Raw genomic sequence first — 15,179 nt, 5'->3', positions numbered from 1 at the left:
CTGATCAGCCACTATCATTTTTTTCTTTTCTCTTTTTAAAGGATCCTTTAAATTTTAAAAAAAATAAATTTTATTTATGTCTATGCCCCATCACCTGGTGTGTGTGTGCTCATGGAGATAAAAAGAGGGCTTCACAATCCCTGGAGTTACAGGTGGTTGTAAGCTGCCCTGTGTGGGTTCTCTGGGAGAGCATCAAGTGTTCTTGACTGCTGACCCGCCTCTGTTATCTGTACATTCTCTTATTTTATTTGGCTTTGGAATACTACACTTTGCTATCCTTTCTTAGTTTTATTGCTTTCTCTAAAATATTTAAAACTTATTCAAAAAGGTAAAATAACCAAAATTTAAATTTCATTCCTCAGTATAACACCATCAAGATCAGAAGCCAAGTATGGCAGTTTTTAAGAATGACAGTCATTGGAACTAGGGCAGTATCAGTCAGTATTTAGAAGGGATTTGGCCCCACAAGAGTAGACCAGTTGTGGAAAGTGTGATCTCTGGAACATGTTGTGTACAGTCGGTTCTGTGTTATTGGACTGTCCCACGTTGTTCTGAGCACGATGCTGGCATAATCTTCTCATCAAGCAGTCTTAGATTCATTTCACAGGATGCGTACCTTGTGGCATCCTGGCTAAGTCATGTGGCATCGTTTCCCAGGAGACAACAAAGAGCAATGGCTGTGAGAGACCCCAGCAGTGAGTAGGCAGGAGTGGCTGTTTCTATAAGCAGGCACGTGAGCTGTGGAGCCCAAGACTCACGTTCAAAGAACCTGATAGGCTGACCATTCTCCTACTCATTATTAAGAGATCTGCATTGTTTCATACTTAAACTTCCCATGCTTCAATATCACATTACATAAATTTTTATAACATAAAAATTGCCAGGGGCTGGAGAGATGGCTCAGCAGTTACGAGCACTGACTGTTCTTCCATAGGTCCTGAGTTCAATGCTCAGCAACCACATGGTGGCTCACAACCATCTGTAATGGGATCCGATGCCCTCTTCTGATGTGTCTGAAGACAGCTACAGTGTACTTATATACATAAAGAAATAAATATTTTTTTTAAAAAAGTTGTCTTGTAACCTGATTATGGAAAACTCCATTTGCTTTTTCTGCTATTCTTTAGTTACATGGAATATTCAAAACTTCTTTCCTTGGTTTTCTCAAAGTTAGTTCAATATATTTAAAATGCTCGTCATAAGATCAAACCTCCTCTCTTGTAGATACTAATGGGAGGAATATGGAATTTATAATTAACATGTTTACAGACATTTGTGTGTTTTTATCATGTTCAGGATAACATAGGTTCTGGAATGCTCTTATTAAAGCTGTATATTTGTGTGTTTTATGCTCTGTGGGTGTGAGTGCTCGTGCAGGCCACAAGAGAGCATAGGAGGCCCTGGGGCTGGAGCTACAGGTGTTCCTAAGCTGTAGGAATCCTGACTTGGATGCTAGAAAAAGCAGTGAGTGCTCTTAACTGCTAGGCTATCCCAACGCTTCATATAGTAAATACATATCGTATTCTGAGATCAGATTCTTTTTTTTTAAGAGATTTATTTATTTTATGTATGTGAGTACACTGTCGCTGTCTTCAGACACACCAGAAGAGAGCATCGGATCCCGTTACAGATGGTTGTGAGCCACCATGTGGTTGCTGGAATTGAACTCAGGACCTCTGGATGAGCAGTCGGTGTTCTTAATCGCTGAGCCACCTCTCTAGCCCTGAGATCAGATTCATAAGTTCCTGATTACTTGGAATAATACAAGTGTATTACGATAACTTTGATTTCCTAGTTATCTAAGGCTTGTTGGAACCTTAAAGAAAATGACTGCCTTCTGAAGACTACGGTAATCCTGGCATTCAGCATACATAGAGCTCAGTTTACTAACGAACTGCTGTGGAGGCAGGCTTGTAGTGTTCATGGCTAACAACCAAGATAGAGATTTTTGCTTTGACTTGACTATTTGGATTACTAAGTCTGTCTTGGAAAGGCTATAAAAGTTGTATCTTAGATTTTGATGTGTTTTTCTTTATTAATCCTTCCCAGCTCTGTTGTGAGTATTATATAGAAAGGAGAGAGCAAGCCGGGCGGTGGTGGCGCACACCTGTAATCCCAGCACTTGGGAGGCAGAGGCAGGCGGATTTCTGAGTTCGAGGCCAGCCTGGTCTACAGAGTGAGTTCCAGGACAGCCAGAGCTACACAGAGAAACCCTGTCTGGAAAAAAAAAAAAAAGAAAGAAAGAAAGAAAGGAGGGAGCAAAGCTTACCCTTCCTCAAATTCCCAAATTGGAAATTAGACATTGAAAATCAATCCTGATAGCTGGATGTAATGATGAACACCTATAACAGCAGCAACTACTGCTGTAAATCTTTTTTTTTTTTTTCTTTTTGTTTCTTGAGACAGGGTTTCTCTGTGTAGCCCTGGCTGTCCTGGAACTCACTCTGTAGACCAGGCTGGCCTTGAACTCAGAAATCCACCTGCCTCTGCCTCCCAAGTGCTGGGATTAAAGGCATGTGCCACCACTTCCTGGCTTTTCTTTTTTTGTTTTGTTTTGTTTTTGTTTTTGTTTTTGTTTTTGTTTTTTTGACTGCTGTAAATCTAAGCCAAAGTTTTCGGAGAATTCTTTGTGGAGCGCTTGTTTTCTGCCAGCTGGGGCAGTTGCTGGGAACTTGAGTCACTTTGTCTGAGAAAGAACTCAGGATATTAAAGTGCCCAGATAGTTCTGCCTTTCAGACAGTACCAGGATCTGACTGAGTGACATCAACTTAGAGTTAACCAAATCATCACCAAACAGTCTTTTTCCACGAATGTCGAGTCGATGCAGTGGGGAGGGGCAAGGTCAAAATGGACAGTCTACTTCCCACAGTACAGAGCAGGACATGAAATGGTACTCTGTGGAGGCAAAGGAATTGTGAAGGCAAAGTTGGAATTTTTTTCAGAGGTTTCTTTTTCATTGTATTAATGGCATGATATATATATATATATATTTCCCAATATATTTTTCTTTTTATAAACATGAAGTAACATGAAATTAGTCGAGCATATCACTCATGTGAAAGATGCTTGCTTTCTTTCTTTCCTTCTCTCTTTCTTTCTGCGTTTTCTCAAGTTGGGACATTACAGAAGCCTCTCTAGGGGTTCTTTGTCCTCAATATTTTGGGACATTTTTAGAGCTTTGGTTCTGATACATGTTTCTATCACTGTGAACCAATTATATTTGTTCTTGAAACTCATCACTGGGAGAAGAACATATTTCCAGAATGATTTTTATTGTGCCTTCCTGTCTGTACAAAGGTAAGTGGCTAATGGTTGTATTCTGCTCTGTTTTCCCTATGAGTCTTGAGCCTACATAATCCCGAGAACCCCACTTAAAAGGCCAGCAGCATTTTTAACACATGGGTTGTACTTTGAGGAGTTGCAAAGGCTTTGGGAAGGCTTTAGGTTGGTTTCCAAGTTTCTCTGTTGCTAATGAGTCATTCAGCAGCCAAGTCCTAGCAAGTCTTGCACCTTATTTCAGAGTGGAATTATAAAGCAGGGAAGGCAGGAATCGGGGTTCTATAGCTGTAGTTTGGGTTTCCCCGAACTACTTAAGATTTTAAATAGAGTCAGCCTTCTAAAGGTCCCCGCTTTTGACAGCCCTACCTGCATCTTCACGTTGCCACATCAGATAGATTCCCTTGGATTTCAGTGGCTCCTCCACTGAAAGGGCCTCATAGTCTGCACCTTTCTTTTTTTTTCTTGCATACACTATAAACTATGCAATCAGAAGCTGATGCTGCATGGGCTTTCTGGAGTCGGGGAGGGAGGAGTTCCTGCCAGTGTCTCCTACTTCTGTTGTGTACTTCCTGTGTATAAGTGGAGGATGAAGGAGAAGACTATAGGTTTTCAGGTCTTTGTTTCCTAGTCGGTGTCCCCAGTAGAAACTGGGTCAGTCATTTCCTTGCTAATTAACCTATACACTGAGTGTGTGTGTGTGCACACACACACACACACACACACACACACACACACACACGCACGCACGCACGCACGCACGCACGCACGCACGCACGCACGCACGCACGCACTCGTCCTCATGGACCATATAGCACAGTATCAAATGGTTTTCAGTAGAACAAAGCTGTAATCCCAGAACTGGGAAGCTGAGGCAAAGCTGCTCATAGGATTCTGGAGCACTCTGGTGTACTAAGACCCTGTCTCAAAAGGGGGAAAAAAAGGTATACAGCTAAATATTACTGAATCACATATTTGACTGGAAAATAGATGGGTCTTTAGAGAAAAATGAAAGCACCCAGTAGAAACACAGACATGGGTGTGAGAATGCAGTTACTGAGTGTCTCAATGGCTGTAGAGTTAATGGATGAGATCCAAGAACACCTAAAGCTGCGTTCAGACACATCATGGACGTTTAATAAGTATGGTCCATAAAATACTGTAGACATTCATCCTCAAAATGATGTGCCGTATCTACGATCCAAGTGTATTTGCATATTCTGCATTATACCTGCTAACTATATTTCTCTGTATCTTCTATTGTTCTTTTAGCCTCACTGATACATTTTAGGTTCCGGTTTCTCCAACAGCTGCCCTGGCAGCTTTCCCAACACTCCTTATCATCACCCCAATGCCTGCAGCACATTCCAGCTTCTTAGAAGCCTCTTTCTTTACATTCCTCTTCCACAAAAGTATGATCTCTCTCTCTCTCTCTCTCTCTTTACAAAGTGACTGTTGGTGTGTGTGTGTGTGTAATATGTAGAGGTCAGAAGTTAATGTCAGTTGTAAACCAGGATCCATGGCCACCTTTACTTTTGAGATAGGGCCTCAAGATCTTAGAACTTGATTCACGTAGGCTCCCTGGCCAGTGAGCTAGATATTTACTGTCTGTTCCACCACCCTGCCTGCAGCATGAAGGTTACAAATGCCTGCCTCTGACCTGGCTCTTATGTAGGTGCCAGGGATCTGATCTCACATCTCCACACTTGCACAACAGGAATCTTACTGACTGAACCACATTTGCAGCCAACAAAGTCACTTCTGATCATTAGGCCTTTCATCTTATATCACCCATGTATGCCCAAATAGCTAGCTAAATCTGTATCTGACTTTTTAAAAATAATTTTTAATGGTTTTTAAAAAGTTATGTTGTGAGTACACTGTCACTGTCTTCAGACACACCAGAAGAGGGCATCAGATCCCATTACGGATGGTTGTGAGCCACCATGTGCAAAGTAGGTGCAGAATGTGTTCCTAGGAGTTGAATTCAGGACTTTTGGGAGAGCAGTCAATGCTCTTACTGCTGAAACATCTCTCCAGCCCCTGTATCAGACTCTTACAGAAGCATCCTCAAGATATGTAAAGAATGTTGGCTTATTCAAGGAAAAGGCAGATCCAGAAAAACACAACTGACCTCAGGCATGACTTTTTTCAGGTCTCAGTAGTTTCAAAGCCCCCCTTATTTAACTTCACTTCTAGCATCTTACAGAACAGATGAGACAGATACTCATTCAAGATACATATGAAATTCCAGTAAAGCACAATGAATTGCAAAGTCATACATGGCTGTCACATGCCACAGAGCTTGAATAGAATGCTGCTGCTGCTGCTTACAAGTTTATTGCTCAGCTTTTATGACAGCCAACTGTAAGACATAACAAACATTTGTGTAATTGACTTTTCTGGGGGAGACATGAGTAAATGTCAATCCATCCCAGATAAAGCACTGACAGACCAAAGAAAATTTTCTTCCTGAGTTGAGTTTTGTGAACAAAGGACTTTGTTGGGGTTATTAACAGGAGCATGGATGACTTGAAAGCAGCCACATCAGGCAGCCACACTACAGAAAAGCAGAGTTGGGGTGGATGGGTGCAGACTCAAGCGGTTACATCATTGGTGCTTCTGTTCACCCTGCAGGCAGCTCTGCTAGAGTCTCTGCTTCCCCAGCCATAGTTTAATGTTCATACATGACTGGAGAAATGGTTTGATGATTAAGAACACTTATTGCTCTTACAGAGGACCAGAGTTCAATTCCAGTTCCCATGTCAGGAGACTTACAGTCATCTGAAACTCTGGCTCTAGGGGTCTGATGCTTGTTTCTGGCCACCACAGGCACCTGCACTCAGGTACACACACACACACACACACACACACACACACACACACACACCTTTAAAAAAAATAACGAGTATTAGACATGGTAGCATGCATCAGTAATCCCAACAAACAACAGTAGCTGGAAACCGGAGGTGGAGGATCAGGAGTTTGAAGCCATCCTCAGCTGCATAGCAAATTCAAGGCCAGCGTAGGCTGTATGAGACTCTGTCTCCAAAGACAAATGATCCAAAACCTTAGTGAGCCTCCGAAGTCTTCAGGTATCTGTTACCTTCTGAGTCATACAAGGTTCCTTCCAAGATGGGATATTTCAATTTGTAGGAAAAAGAGGAGGGTGACATTCCATTCCTTTCTATGGCTCTTACATTCTCCCTGCCCTGTCTTCTATTGATGATTCCTGAGTATTGTTGTCTAATATATACATCACACACACACACACACACACATATACATATAACATTCATATTCAATATATATATTCAATATATTCAATGAATATAACATTCAATCATTTATGGGTGAATCCTGAGCTGTTATCCTACAAGATACTTAGAGGCAATGTGCCAAATTGTGTTGCACAACTGCCCACAAAAACCAAAAGAGCTTTCCTCTGTGACCAAGGCTGACTGCTGCAGTAAACTATGGGCATAAACAAAAATATCCATAAACACAAAAGGCAATTTGAGATACCTATCTTATGTGTTTAACAAAACAATAGCAATTGCTTTTCCCCACTGGAGCCTTTTAGGTCTCCAGCTACAAATGGTCGCCCTGGCTTACAGTACCAGACATGAGTTGCCCTTCCAAGAGTGTGCTCTCTACCAATGAGAATGCAGTTGGTTGTGCTTTTAACAGTTATGCCACTATTGCATATTGCCGCGGGCACATTTTGTCTGGTTTGTTGGTAGTTGTGGTTTGAATGAAATATCTCCCATAAGTCTGGCATTTGAATATGTGATCCCCAACTGGAAAAGACATCCCTGGGAGCAGGCTTTGAGATTTCCAAAGACTCGTGCCATTTCAAGTTAGGTCTCTTGTTTTCCTTCTTACAGTTGGTTATGTGAGCCCCCAGCTGCTGTTCCCACTCCCTATATAACAAAATCAGCTCCTCTGCTCAGGCCTCATAGAGTCCAACCTTCTGAAACTAAGTCCAAAAGAACTTCTTTTTTCTATAAATTTCTTTGGCCTTGGGTATTTTATCACAGCCAGAGACAAGTAACTAATGCAATCCTTCCCTATCAGCCTGCCTGGCACCTCCTAACACTACAAAAGCCACCAGTTGGGGATGGAATTTCCATTTCACTCCAGAAAGAGCTCAGCCTGATCTTTCCATGCCGTTGCTGAAGCACATGGTATCTTCAGCAGTAGGGACTTACCGCTCATTCCTGGTGTGCCACATAACTTCTGTTATGTGTCAGACTGCAAGCTCCTCTCTGGACAACACCTTACAGGAAGGTGACCTGCCCCTGGTATTAGGAATTTTTTCATGCAATAGTATTAAATAATGAAACTTAAAAAAAAAAAAAAAAAAGACAGAAAACCCAGAGAGTTGGCTTGGTCTCTGGATGCCCACTACCATACAATAAGGGCCAATTGGTCTTGGAGTTCAGGAGCTGAGGAGATTAAAAAAAATTAGCTAATATCATTTGTTCCCACACAGATCAGTGGTGGGAGCAGTGGCATGCATATGGGACACTACCTCACCTAGCCTTCCATAATCTACAGTCATTCCTTGTGAGCCAGCCTGCTTTCCCCATCTTGGGACACTACTGTGGGGCTGGTACTCATCCCCCCACCTCCAATGGGCTTGGTGGGCCAGCTTGCACTGCCTTACCTGGCTAGGGGCCTGGCAGAATGGTTACACTTTTTGCCTGTCATTGCAGTTGAGTCTCAGGTTTTATACACTCAAGGCTGTTACTGTGGCCATAACTGTGGCTGCTGAAAGAGCCCTAGGCTGGGTGGGCGATCTCCACATAGCCCAGTATATTCTTCTATAGGGAGAAATGTACACAGCATACTCTGTATATGTTATACTACCTTTCCATAGGAATAACTACCTACCCTTAGGGCAAGCTTAAACTTCTCCACCTTACCCTAAAGCCACCCAGAGCCGCAGTGCACACCACACATGTCTTTCTATCGGCCCAGCCACAGATCTTTTTTGTATATGAAAATATTTATTTATTTTTATATGTAAGTACACTGTAATTGTCTTCAGACACACCAGAAGAGGGCATCAGATCTCATTACAGGTAGGTTGTGAGCCACCATGTGGTTGCTGGGATTTGAACTTAGTACCTCTGGCAGAGCAGTCAGTGCTCTTAACCACTGAGCCATCTCTCCAGCCTGTCACAGACCTTGCCACATGTGCTTCTGAGTGGTCCATGGCAGCCTTGTGATCAGCAGCCTCCTCTCTTGATGGTTCCTAACTTGACTCCTTACTTCTTGGGGCCTTTCAATATTCCTTCCCAAATGCTTTTAGCAAGTGCCCTCCCCTTATTTTTCTTATTAACATACTAAACATTTTGCCACTTTATTGTGTTTATGGTGTGTATTGTATACAGCAAGCATTCAGCAAATATAAGCGGTTGACTGGAAGAGGACATTTCTTTTGGAGATTTTCTTTTTAACCGTTTGCACCATATGTTTTGATGACAAGCAGTTTTTACAAACTAGCTTGAATATTCAAATATAATGGCAGGCTTCTGACCACTTTGAAGAAGTTAAAACATTTCAAAAGAATCATGGTTAGTAATCTTGAATATATTGTAGAAAGTGAAAATTTTAAAAATGTGTTGGAAAATTGTTAAACATGACCCGTCTTCCTGAAAGGTGATTTTTATCTTATTTTATTTTATTTTTAAAGATTTATTTATTTATATGAGTACACTGTAGTTGTCTTCAGACACACCAGAAGAGGGCATTGGATCTCATTACAGATGGTTGTGAGCCACCATGTGGTTGCTGGGAATTGAACTCAGGATCTCTGGAAGAGCAGTCAGTGCTCTTAACTGCTGAGCCAACTCTCCAGCCAGAAAGGTGATTTTTAAATACCAATGTAAGGCCTTGAGCTGTGAAAAAAAACAAAAAAACAAAAAAAAAACTGAGCCACTTAAGACAGGAAATCCAATCAGATAAGGTTTAAAGGTAAAGTGTGTTTTGTATTGATTGCAGGCTGGAAGGAAATGATAAGGATTAATAATAATAATATGTTGTATTGACATTTTGTGGTGGTTTGAATGAAAAAAAAAATGGTCCCCACAGGCTCTCTTTAGGGAATGGCATTGTTTGAAAGAATTAGGACTTGTGGCCTTGCTGGAGTAGGTGTGGCCTTGTTGGCATGGATGTGGCCTTGTTGGCATGGATGTGGCCTTGTTGGCATGGGTGTGGCCTTGTTGGAGGAAGTGTCCCCCTGTGGGGTGGGCTTTGAGGTTTCAGAAGCTCAAGCCAGGCCCAATGGCTCGATCTTCCTTCTCAGTTCCTGCTCCAGCACCTTGTCCACCTCCTGGCTTCCATCCATGATAATAGGCTAAACCTCTGAACCTAGAAGCCAACCCCAATTAAATGTTTTTATGTATAAGAGTTGCTGTGGTTTGTGGTGTCTCTTCACAGCAATGGGGCACCAACTAAGACACATTTATTGTGGTCTTATCTTAACCTGTGCTAGCATGGGACTAATAAGTATGTGTGGTGCAAGCCTTTATGTTCCATCTTATAAATAACCATTTTAAGGCTTGGAGTTTTTTCGTCCAGCATCCCAGATAGTAGAAGCCATCCATACTTCAACCTTGATCTGATGATGCCAAAATTCGAGCCACAGATGCTGAGAGCAGCTGCATCTCACATGGGCTCAGAATGAAGCTGCTTTGACAAACAGATGCCAGAGGCAGGCTGCAGTTAAAGAGAAACTGAGGAAAGAGTATACACGGTTAGACATTAGATATTATACAATAGTTACCATGCTTCTAATGTAAGAAGTATGTGGGCACAGCCCAAAAGGAAGAAGGATACGGAGAAGTCTCTTACCAGTATCTAAGCAGATTCTGTTAAGAAGTCGCTCTTTGCTCTCCTAATGCTTATTGGTAGTTAGCTGCTTTCCCACTGTAGAGTCTTGCCAAAACCAAGCATCTTTGCTGATTTGGGGCCAGTTACTTATTTCTTCCTGAGACTCTTGCTGAATATTGATTACTCACTGTAGCAAAGCCAAAGCTAGAAGAAGCAGACAGTGTGTTAATCACTTCACCCCCCCCCCAGAATTAATCAACAAAGCAGGAGGGCTTCGACTATCTAAACTTTACATAGCCACGCAAGATACAGGCAAACCATTTTATCTAGAAAAGAAGGAAAATGCTCATCTTAATCTAGCCTCCTCCCTCTGGTTAGCAGTTGCCTGGATTTTGTGGCAAGCTGTCCCTGTTTAGAGCATTTGGTGGTAAAAGACCAGAGAAGCCACGGCCCTGGTGTTATTTTGGAGGATTTGAAATAAAAATGTAAGCATCTGTCAGAGCCTTCAGTATTGACTCTGTGTCTCTCGAGTTGAGCACAGTTCTCAACCTGTTTCCACTTGAGTGGACTAAGGGAGGAGACACACTCCCATCTGTCTAAAGCCCTGCCTTCAACAGGAGTGAGACCCAGCACACTGTCTTTCCTGAGATAGGAGCCCAGCATCTGAGAAGTTTGGAAAAATTTCCCTGGAATGTTGCATTCTCTCCAGCCAATCATATGTAAAAGGTCATATGTGAAAGTTCATATGTGAAAGGTCATTGAGTTGAAGCCCAGAGTTGGGGTTCTTAATCTGGCTGGGGACTTCTGAAGAGTAGCAAGTCCTATTGTGTCTGTTCTTCACTTGCAGCACACTTGGCTTCCACCCAGTTCCTTGGGGCATGGGGGTGGGACGGACACACAGTGCCTGGGAGATTTTATTAAGAGTTGAGAATAGTGTCTTAGCGAGGGTATAGCTCAGATGGCTGTATGAAGATAAGAAATGTTGGTTCTAGTATTTTCCTGTGGTTTTTGTTGTTGTTGTTTTGTTGGTTGTTTTTATTTTTCATCATTTTTGTTTTCTTTCTTGGGTGTTTGTTTGTTTGTTTGTTTGTTTTGGAAAAGGGATCTTGCTGTCTAGCCCAGCCTGACCCTGAACTTATAGCTTCAGCCTCCGGAGTGCTAGGATTACAAGCTGCTCCACTATGCCCCGCCACTTCCTACTTATTTCTTCAGTACAACCTACATTGCTCTGTAGCACGTGCGACCATTTAGGCTTAGCCACTGCCGAACCACTAAGAGACATGGCCTGGTTCTGGTCCATCTTGTAGGCTACGCTGTTTCTGTGACAGACTCATGCCAGAGTGGTGGAAGGACGAGGCTCTTCTCTGTAGAGTATCTGATTATGAGACATCTGGCAAGGACTGGGAAGGCAGTTAGATGAGGAGCTGCAGTAGTACAAATGAAATTAATCTTCTGTTCTAAAAGACACAAGGCATCAGACCTGTAGCCAGCCATGCCTGGCTCTGCTGCCCAAGAGTTGCTTATGTTTGTTTATATTTTCTAAACTCTGACCTCAAACACATTAATTTAGAAGAGGAATTATAGCACTCGAGTAAGCTAATGCAACTGTCCAGCACCACTACACTCCTGGTCCAATGTAAATGTTTGCCCATGTGCCACTGTCCCATAGGAGAATTGACCCAGGATGCAGGGTGGGTGATTAGTTCCACCAGGCCTTTTTCCTTAAAATCAAGCAATGCTTAAAATAACAAGTAAGATGGTTGTTCCTAAGCACATGGTGAAAGGCATTGAGGAACATCATGGGGATATGTGACTTACACATCAGCGGTTAAGTTACAGACCTCATGGGGTCGTGGTCTGAGGATAGTGCTTTTCTCCTCTTTGCAGAGCCATCAAAGGTCTGTCCACACCTGCAAGGCCCAGCAGGATAATCTGGCAAGCCAGCTAAGCCTCCAGTCAAATTTCTACGTGAGTCTTTACGTCCTGTACCTGAGGTAACCTGAGTGCCTGACAGATACTTAAAACTATAAAGACCCCAAGGGACATTCTCTTTGAAGGTGGCTCCTTGTGAGAGAATGTGTGTGTGTGTGTGTGTGTGTGTGTGTGTGTGTGTGTGTATGTGTGTGTAGAAAACAGATCATGTTAACATGGTGAAAATGTGTACAAGCATTGTATTCCAGCAGCACCTCTCTCCTCCTGGTGTAGGCTCTGTGCCTAGGTCTTCATGACTGCAAGACAGGCAGACCCGCTAAGTTTGCAGGCATTTGTCAGGATTCAAATAAGATATCGGGTATGAAATGTCTAGCTTCGAGTCTGCCATTTACTCTACACCCATTAAGTCCGTTTCTTCCTTCTTCCAGCCTTGACATACTTAATCCAGATATTCAGAGTGACTGCTGACAGGTGAAGCCTGCAAACCTGTCTCTGTTTCCCCACTTACATGAACTTGGGTGGCCTTGTGGTTGCATTGCCTTTGCCACATGCTGCCTCTCACCACCACTGCACAGGGATATTTTAAGCTTTGTTACACCATTGCTACAATCCTTCAAAACATGCTTTTTCCCTTTCCTGTAGAGTTCTTATTTAAAGTTTATGAATGGCTTCACTCATTTAATTTTTTTTAAATGTTTAGATCATGGGGAAAGGACCGTGCTGGGTGTTGTGGGGAAAAGAGGGAGAAAACTAGCTGCTTATGTAATACAAGCTTCAACAGCAAGGTGGGAGAGACAGAGAATGTGTGTTCCAGGTACGTAGCTGGATAGTAATATTAATGAGCCTTAAAACTCTTTGCTCTATCACAACTCATCCAGCCTGAAGTTCCTTAGGCCATCTGCCTGTAGCTCCTCCATTACTGCTAATTTATGAAGTGAAATCTGCCCATCTGTTGGGTGTAATTCACGAGATATTTTAGAAGTGGCCGATTGCAAATACACTGTGTTTTGGTTTGGGGGCCTTCCTACTTTGCCAGAATTGTGTTTGTTTGGAAATGAGGTTTACTAACTTTCAAACAGAGCATCTTCAAGAGCAGCGTGATGGACAAATTATCCCCCTCTCATTCAGGTTAGAATAATCCACTCTCAATCTGTTTGACATTCCCCCTTCCATGTTTGACATCAATTAATCACCCTTCAGCGTCTTAATATGCTCAGAAGTAATTGTATAACATCCCACATCTCCCGATCCTGTCAAACACTTGTTTGGGGTATGTGTGTGGTTATATATTATAGTAATTAAGGCATAATTACATTCATTGTCTTGAGAGACGGAGGGTCATTTGGATCTGATTAATTGTAGAGTTTAGTGCCAAAGAAAAGTCAGGTACACACGCACTTGGCCTGCAATTAAACATCTGGGACTGACATTTTGGTCATCAGAGGTAGCATCCTTAGAGTACATATCAAAGTTCCTTTTTGGACAGTGTGCAATAAATACAAAAGTGTGTGTGTGTGTATGTGTGTGTGAGAGAGGGAGAGAGAGAAGGGGGGTTGGAAGAGAGATTGTATGAGTGAGTACTGTATAAAGGTGAGGAGGAATGTTGGTGTAAAGCAGCTTTAGCTGGAGTGAAAACTTTTCCAGTCAGCCTGCTTTGACTCCATATATGGTGTTCAAGTAAAAGTTCAGGGGCTGCCCTTTTGCTGAATCTCACTAAAACACACACACACACACACACACACACACACACACACACACACTCACTCTCACACAGTGGGGTGACACACACGATGGGTGTGGGGGAGACCCCATCAGGTGCCACCCCTGGAACGCAGGCGGTGGTCTTCTGCATTATGGGTATTCAGTAGGCACAGGAGTGACCATCTCACACCTTAACTGGTGCTTCTCAGGCTCTTTGGTATAGGCCAGGACTTTTAATCCCGCCACCACCCCGACACGTCATCCCTCAGGTCCTTAGCTCTCTGGCGCCCCGACCTTATAGTAGAGGTCTCGGGTGGATGCTGCCAGGGGGCTCTGCTCCGGGGTGCCTACGCGCGAAAGCGCTGTTCCCGAAGGGCTGGTCCGGGGCGGTGGAGGCGGCGCCGGAGGCGGGAGTTGGCGGCCGTGGCACCCCGGGCAGCGGGCCCCGTTCGCGGCCAGCGCGCTCCGCCGTCCTCCCTCGCTTGTCTGCTATGCTCATATTTGGACTCGGCCGCCCGTGCCCAGGAATTTCCCGTCATGCCTCCCGCCGCCCCGTCTGTCGCCCGGAGCCGGGAGGGAGGAGGGATCGGACAGCGGCGGCTCGTCTTCCCCGGAGTGCGCGGCGGACCCTCCCGCGCCCAGTCGCGCTCTGCCTGGGTCTCTGCCTAGCTGTGGCCGCGGCCACCACGCCTCGCGGTGAGTCCCCGCCTCGCCCATCCGGCCCTCCGACTCCTTCGAGTCAGCCTGGGACCCGGAGTGTTACCCCCACCCCCACCCCCGTCCCGGGAGCGCCCGCGCCGCCCCTCAGCCTCGAGAGTCATCCCCCTGCCGTAGAGCCCCGGCGGACCCCGGAGACAAGCCTCGCCAACGAGGGACAGCGCAGAACGAGGTCAGGCGGGAGAGCTCGCGCCCCGCCGGCCGCCGCGCTGACACCTTACCCGTCCCCAACGCGAACCTGAGCCGCCGTCCCCGCGCGGGTCCCGGGGGAGGCTCGGTGGGGTGGCCGGGGGGCGCGAGCTGCAGCTCCGAGGGCGCGTCTCGCTCGGGCCTCTCCGCAGCTGAGGCCGGGGGATAACGGGCCGGGGCGTGGGAACTGGGAAGGCGTTGCCAGGCCCCGGGACAGGGGCGCACCCGGGACCGGGCTGGCGGCTCTTAGGCCCAAACAGGTACCAGCAGAACCCCAGGGAGCAGGTACCGGTTCTGATTTCTTTTCAAGTGGAAAAAAGCATCAGAGCTCCCCCTCCCTTTTTTTTCCTTAAACTTTTCCACTGGGCTATTTCAAGTCAGACTATCTGAATAAAAAGTACTGTTCCTGCCTTTGTAGGTTATGAGATAAGTATGGTAATTCTAAAGTGGGAACAATAAGGATTTAAAAGAATTTTCTTTGAATCATATGGAAACTATTAGGGAGTTTTTTTTTTTTTTTTTTT

The 15,179-nt window shown here is 44.4% G+C and overlaps 2 protein-coding genes and 1 long non-coding RNA gene across 8 annotated transcripts in view; 2 read left to right on the top strand and 1 right to left on the bottom strand.

Annotated features, from left to right (window-relative positions):
- The window catches only part of Lemd3 (LEM domain containing 3), a 98,452-nt gene that overhangs the window by 58,446 nt on the left and 24,827 nt on the right, over positions 1–15,179 (top strand). The window contains exon 13 of the mRNA XM_031349856.1: positions 12,004–12,084. Coding sequence (XP_031205716.1) covers positions 12,004–12,047 — 44 coding nt within the window. The 3' untranslated portion in view covers positions 12,048–12,084. The remainder of the gene's footprint in view (positions 1–12,003; positions 12,085–15,179) is intronic.
- LOC116076196 lies at positions 9,080–14,843 on the bottom strand. Of its 2 annotated transcripts, none has more exons than XR_004112857.1 (3): positions 14,688–14,843; positions 10,138–10,320; positions 9,080–9,182 (listed from the first exon to the last, which is right to left on the bottom strand). It is a non-coding gene; the product is annotated as an uncharacterized LOC116076196 (long non-coding RNA). The 2 variants fall into 2 exon arrangements; XR_004112856.1 differs by having other exon boundaries at positions 9,113–10,019.
- Positions 12,018–15,179, top strand: part of Msrb3 (methionine sulfoxide reductase B3) — a 123,167-nt gene continuing 120,005 nt past the window's right edge. Inside the window, exon 1 of one of the 5 annotated variants that reach the window (XM_031349861.1) lies at positions 12,018–12,110. Coding sequence is in view for 1 of the 5 variants with exons in the window: in XM_031349858.1 (XP_031205718.1) it covers positions 14,067–14,445 (379 nt within the window). In the remaining 4 variants the exon portion in view is untranslated. Of the gene's footprint in view, positions 12,111–14,049; positions 14,446–14,538; positions 14,639–14,798; positions 14,941–15,179 lie in introns of those variants that run through there. The other 4 variants (XM_031349858.1, XM_031349862.1, XM_031349860.1 and 1 more) reach the window with 4 other exon arrangements.

Source organism: Mastomys coucha, unplaced genomic scaffold (genome assembly GCF_008632895.1).
Source record: "Mastomys coucha isolate ucsf_1 unplaced genomic scaffold, UCSF_Mcou_1 pScaffold4, whole genome shotgun sequence".
NCBI classification, from domain to species: domain Eukaryota; kingdom Metazoa; phylum Chordata; class Mammalia; order Rodentia; family Muridae; genus Mastomys; species Mastomys coucha.
The sequence above is the reverse complement of the archived record's forward strand: the minus strand, read 5'-3'. Positions and strand labels throughout refer to the sequence as shown.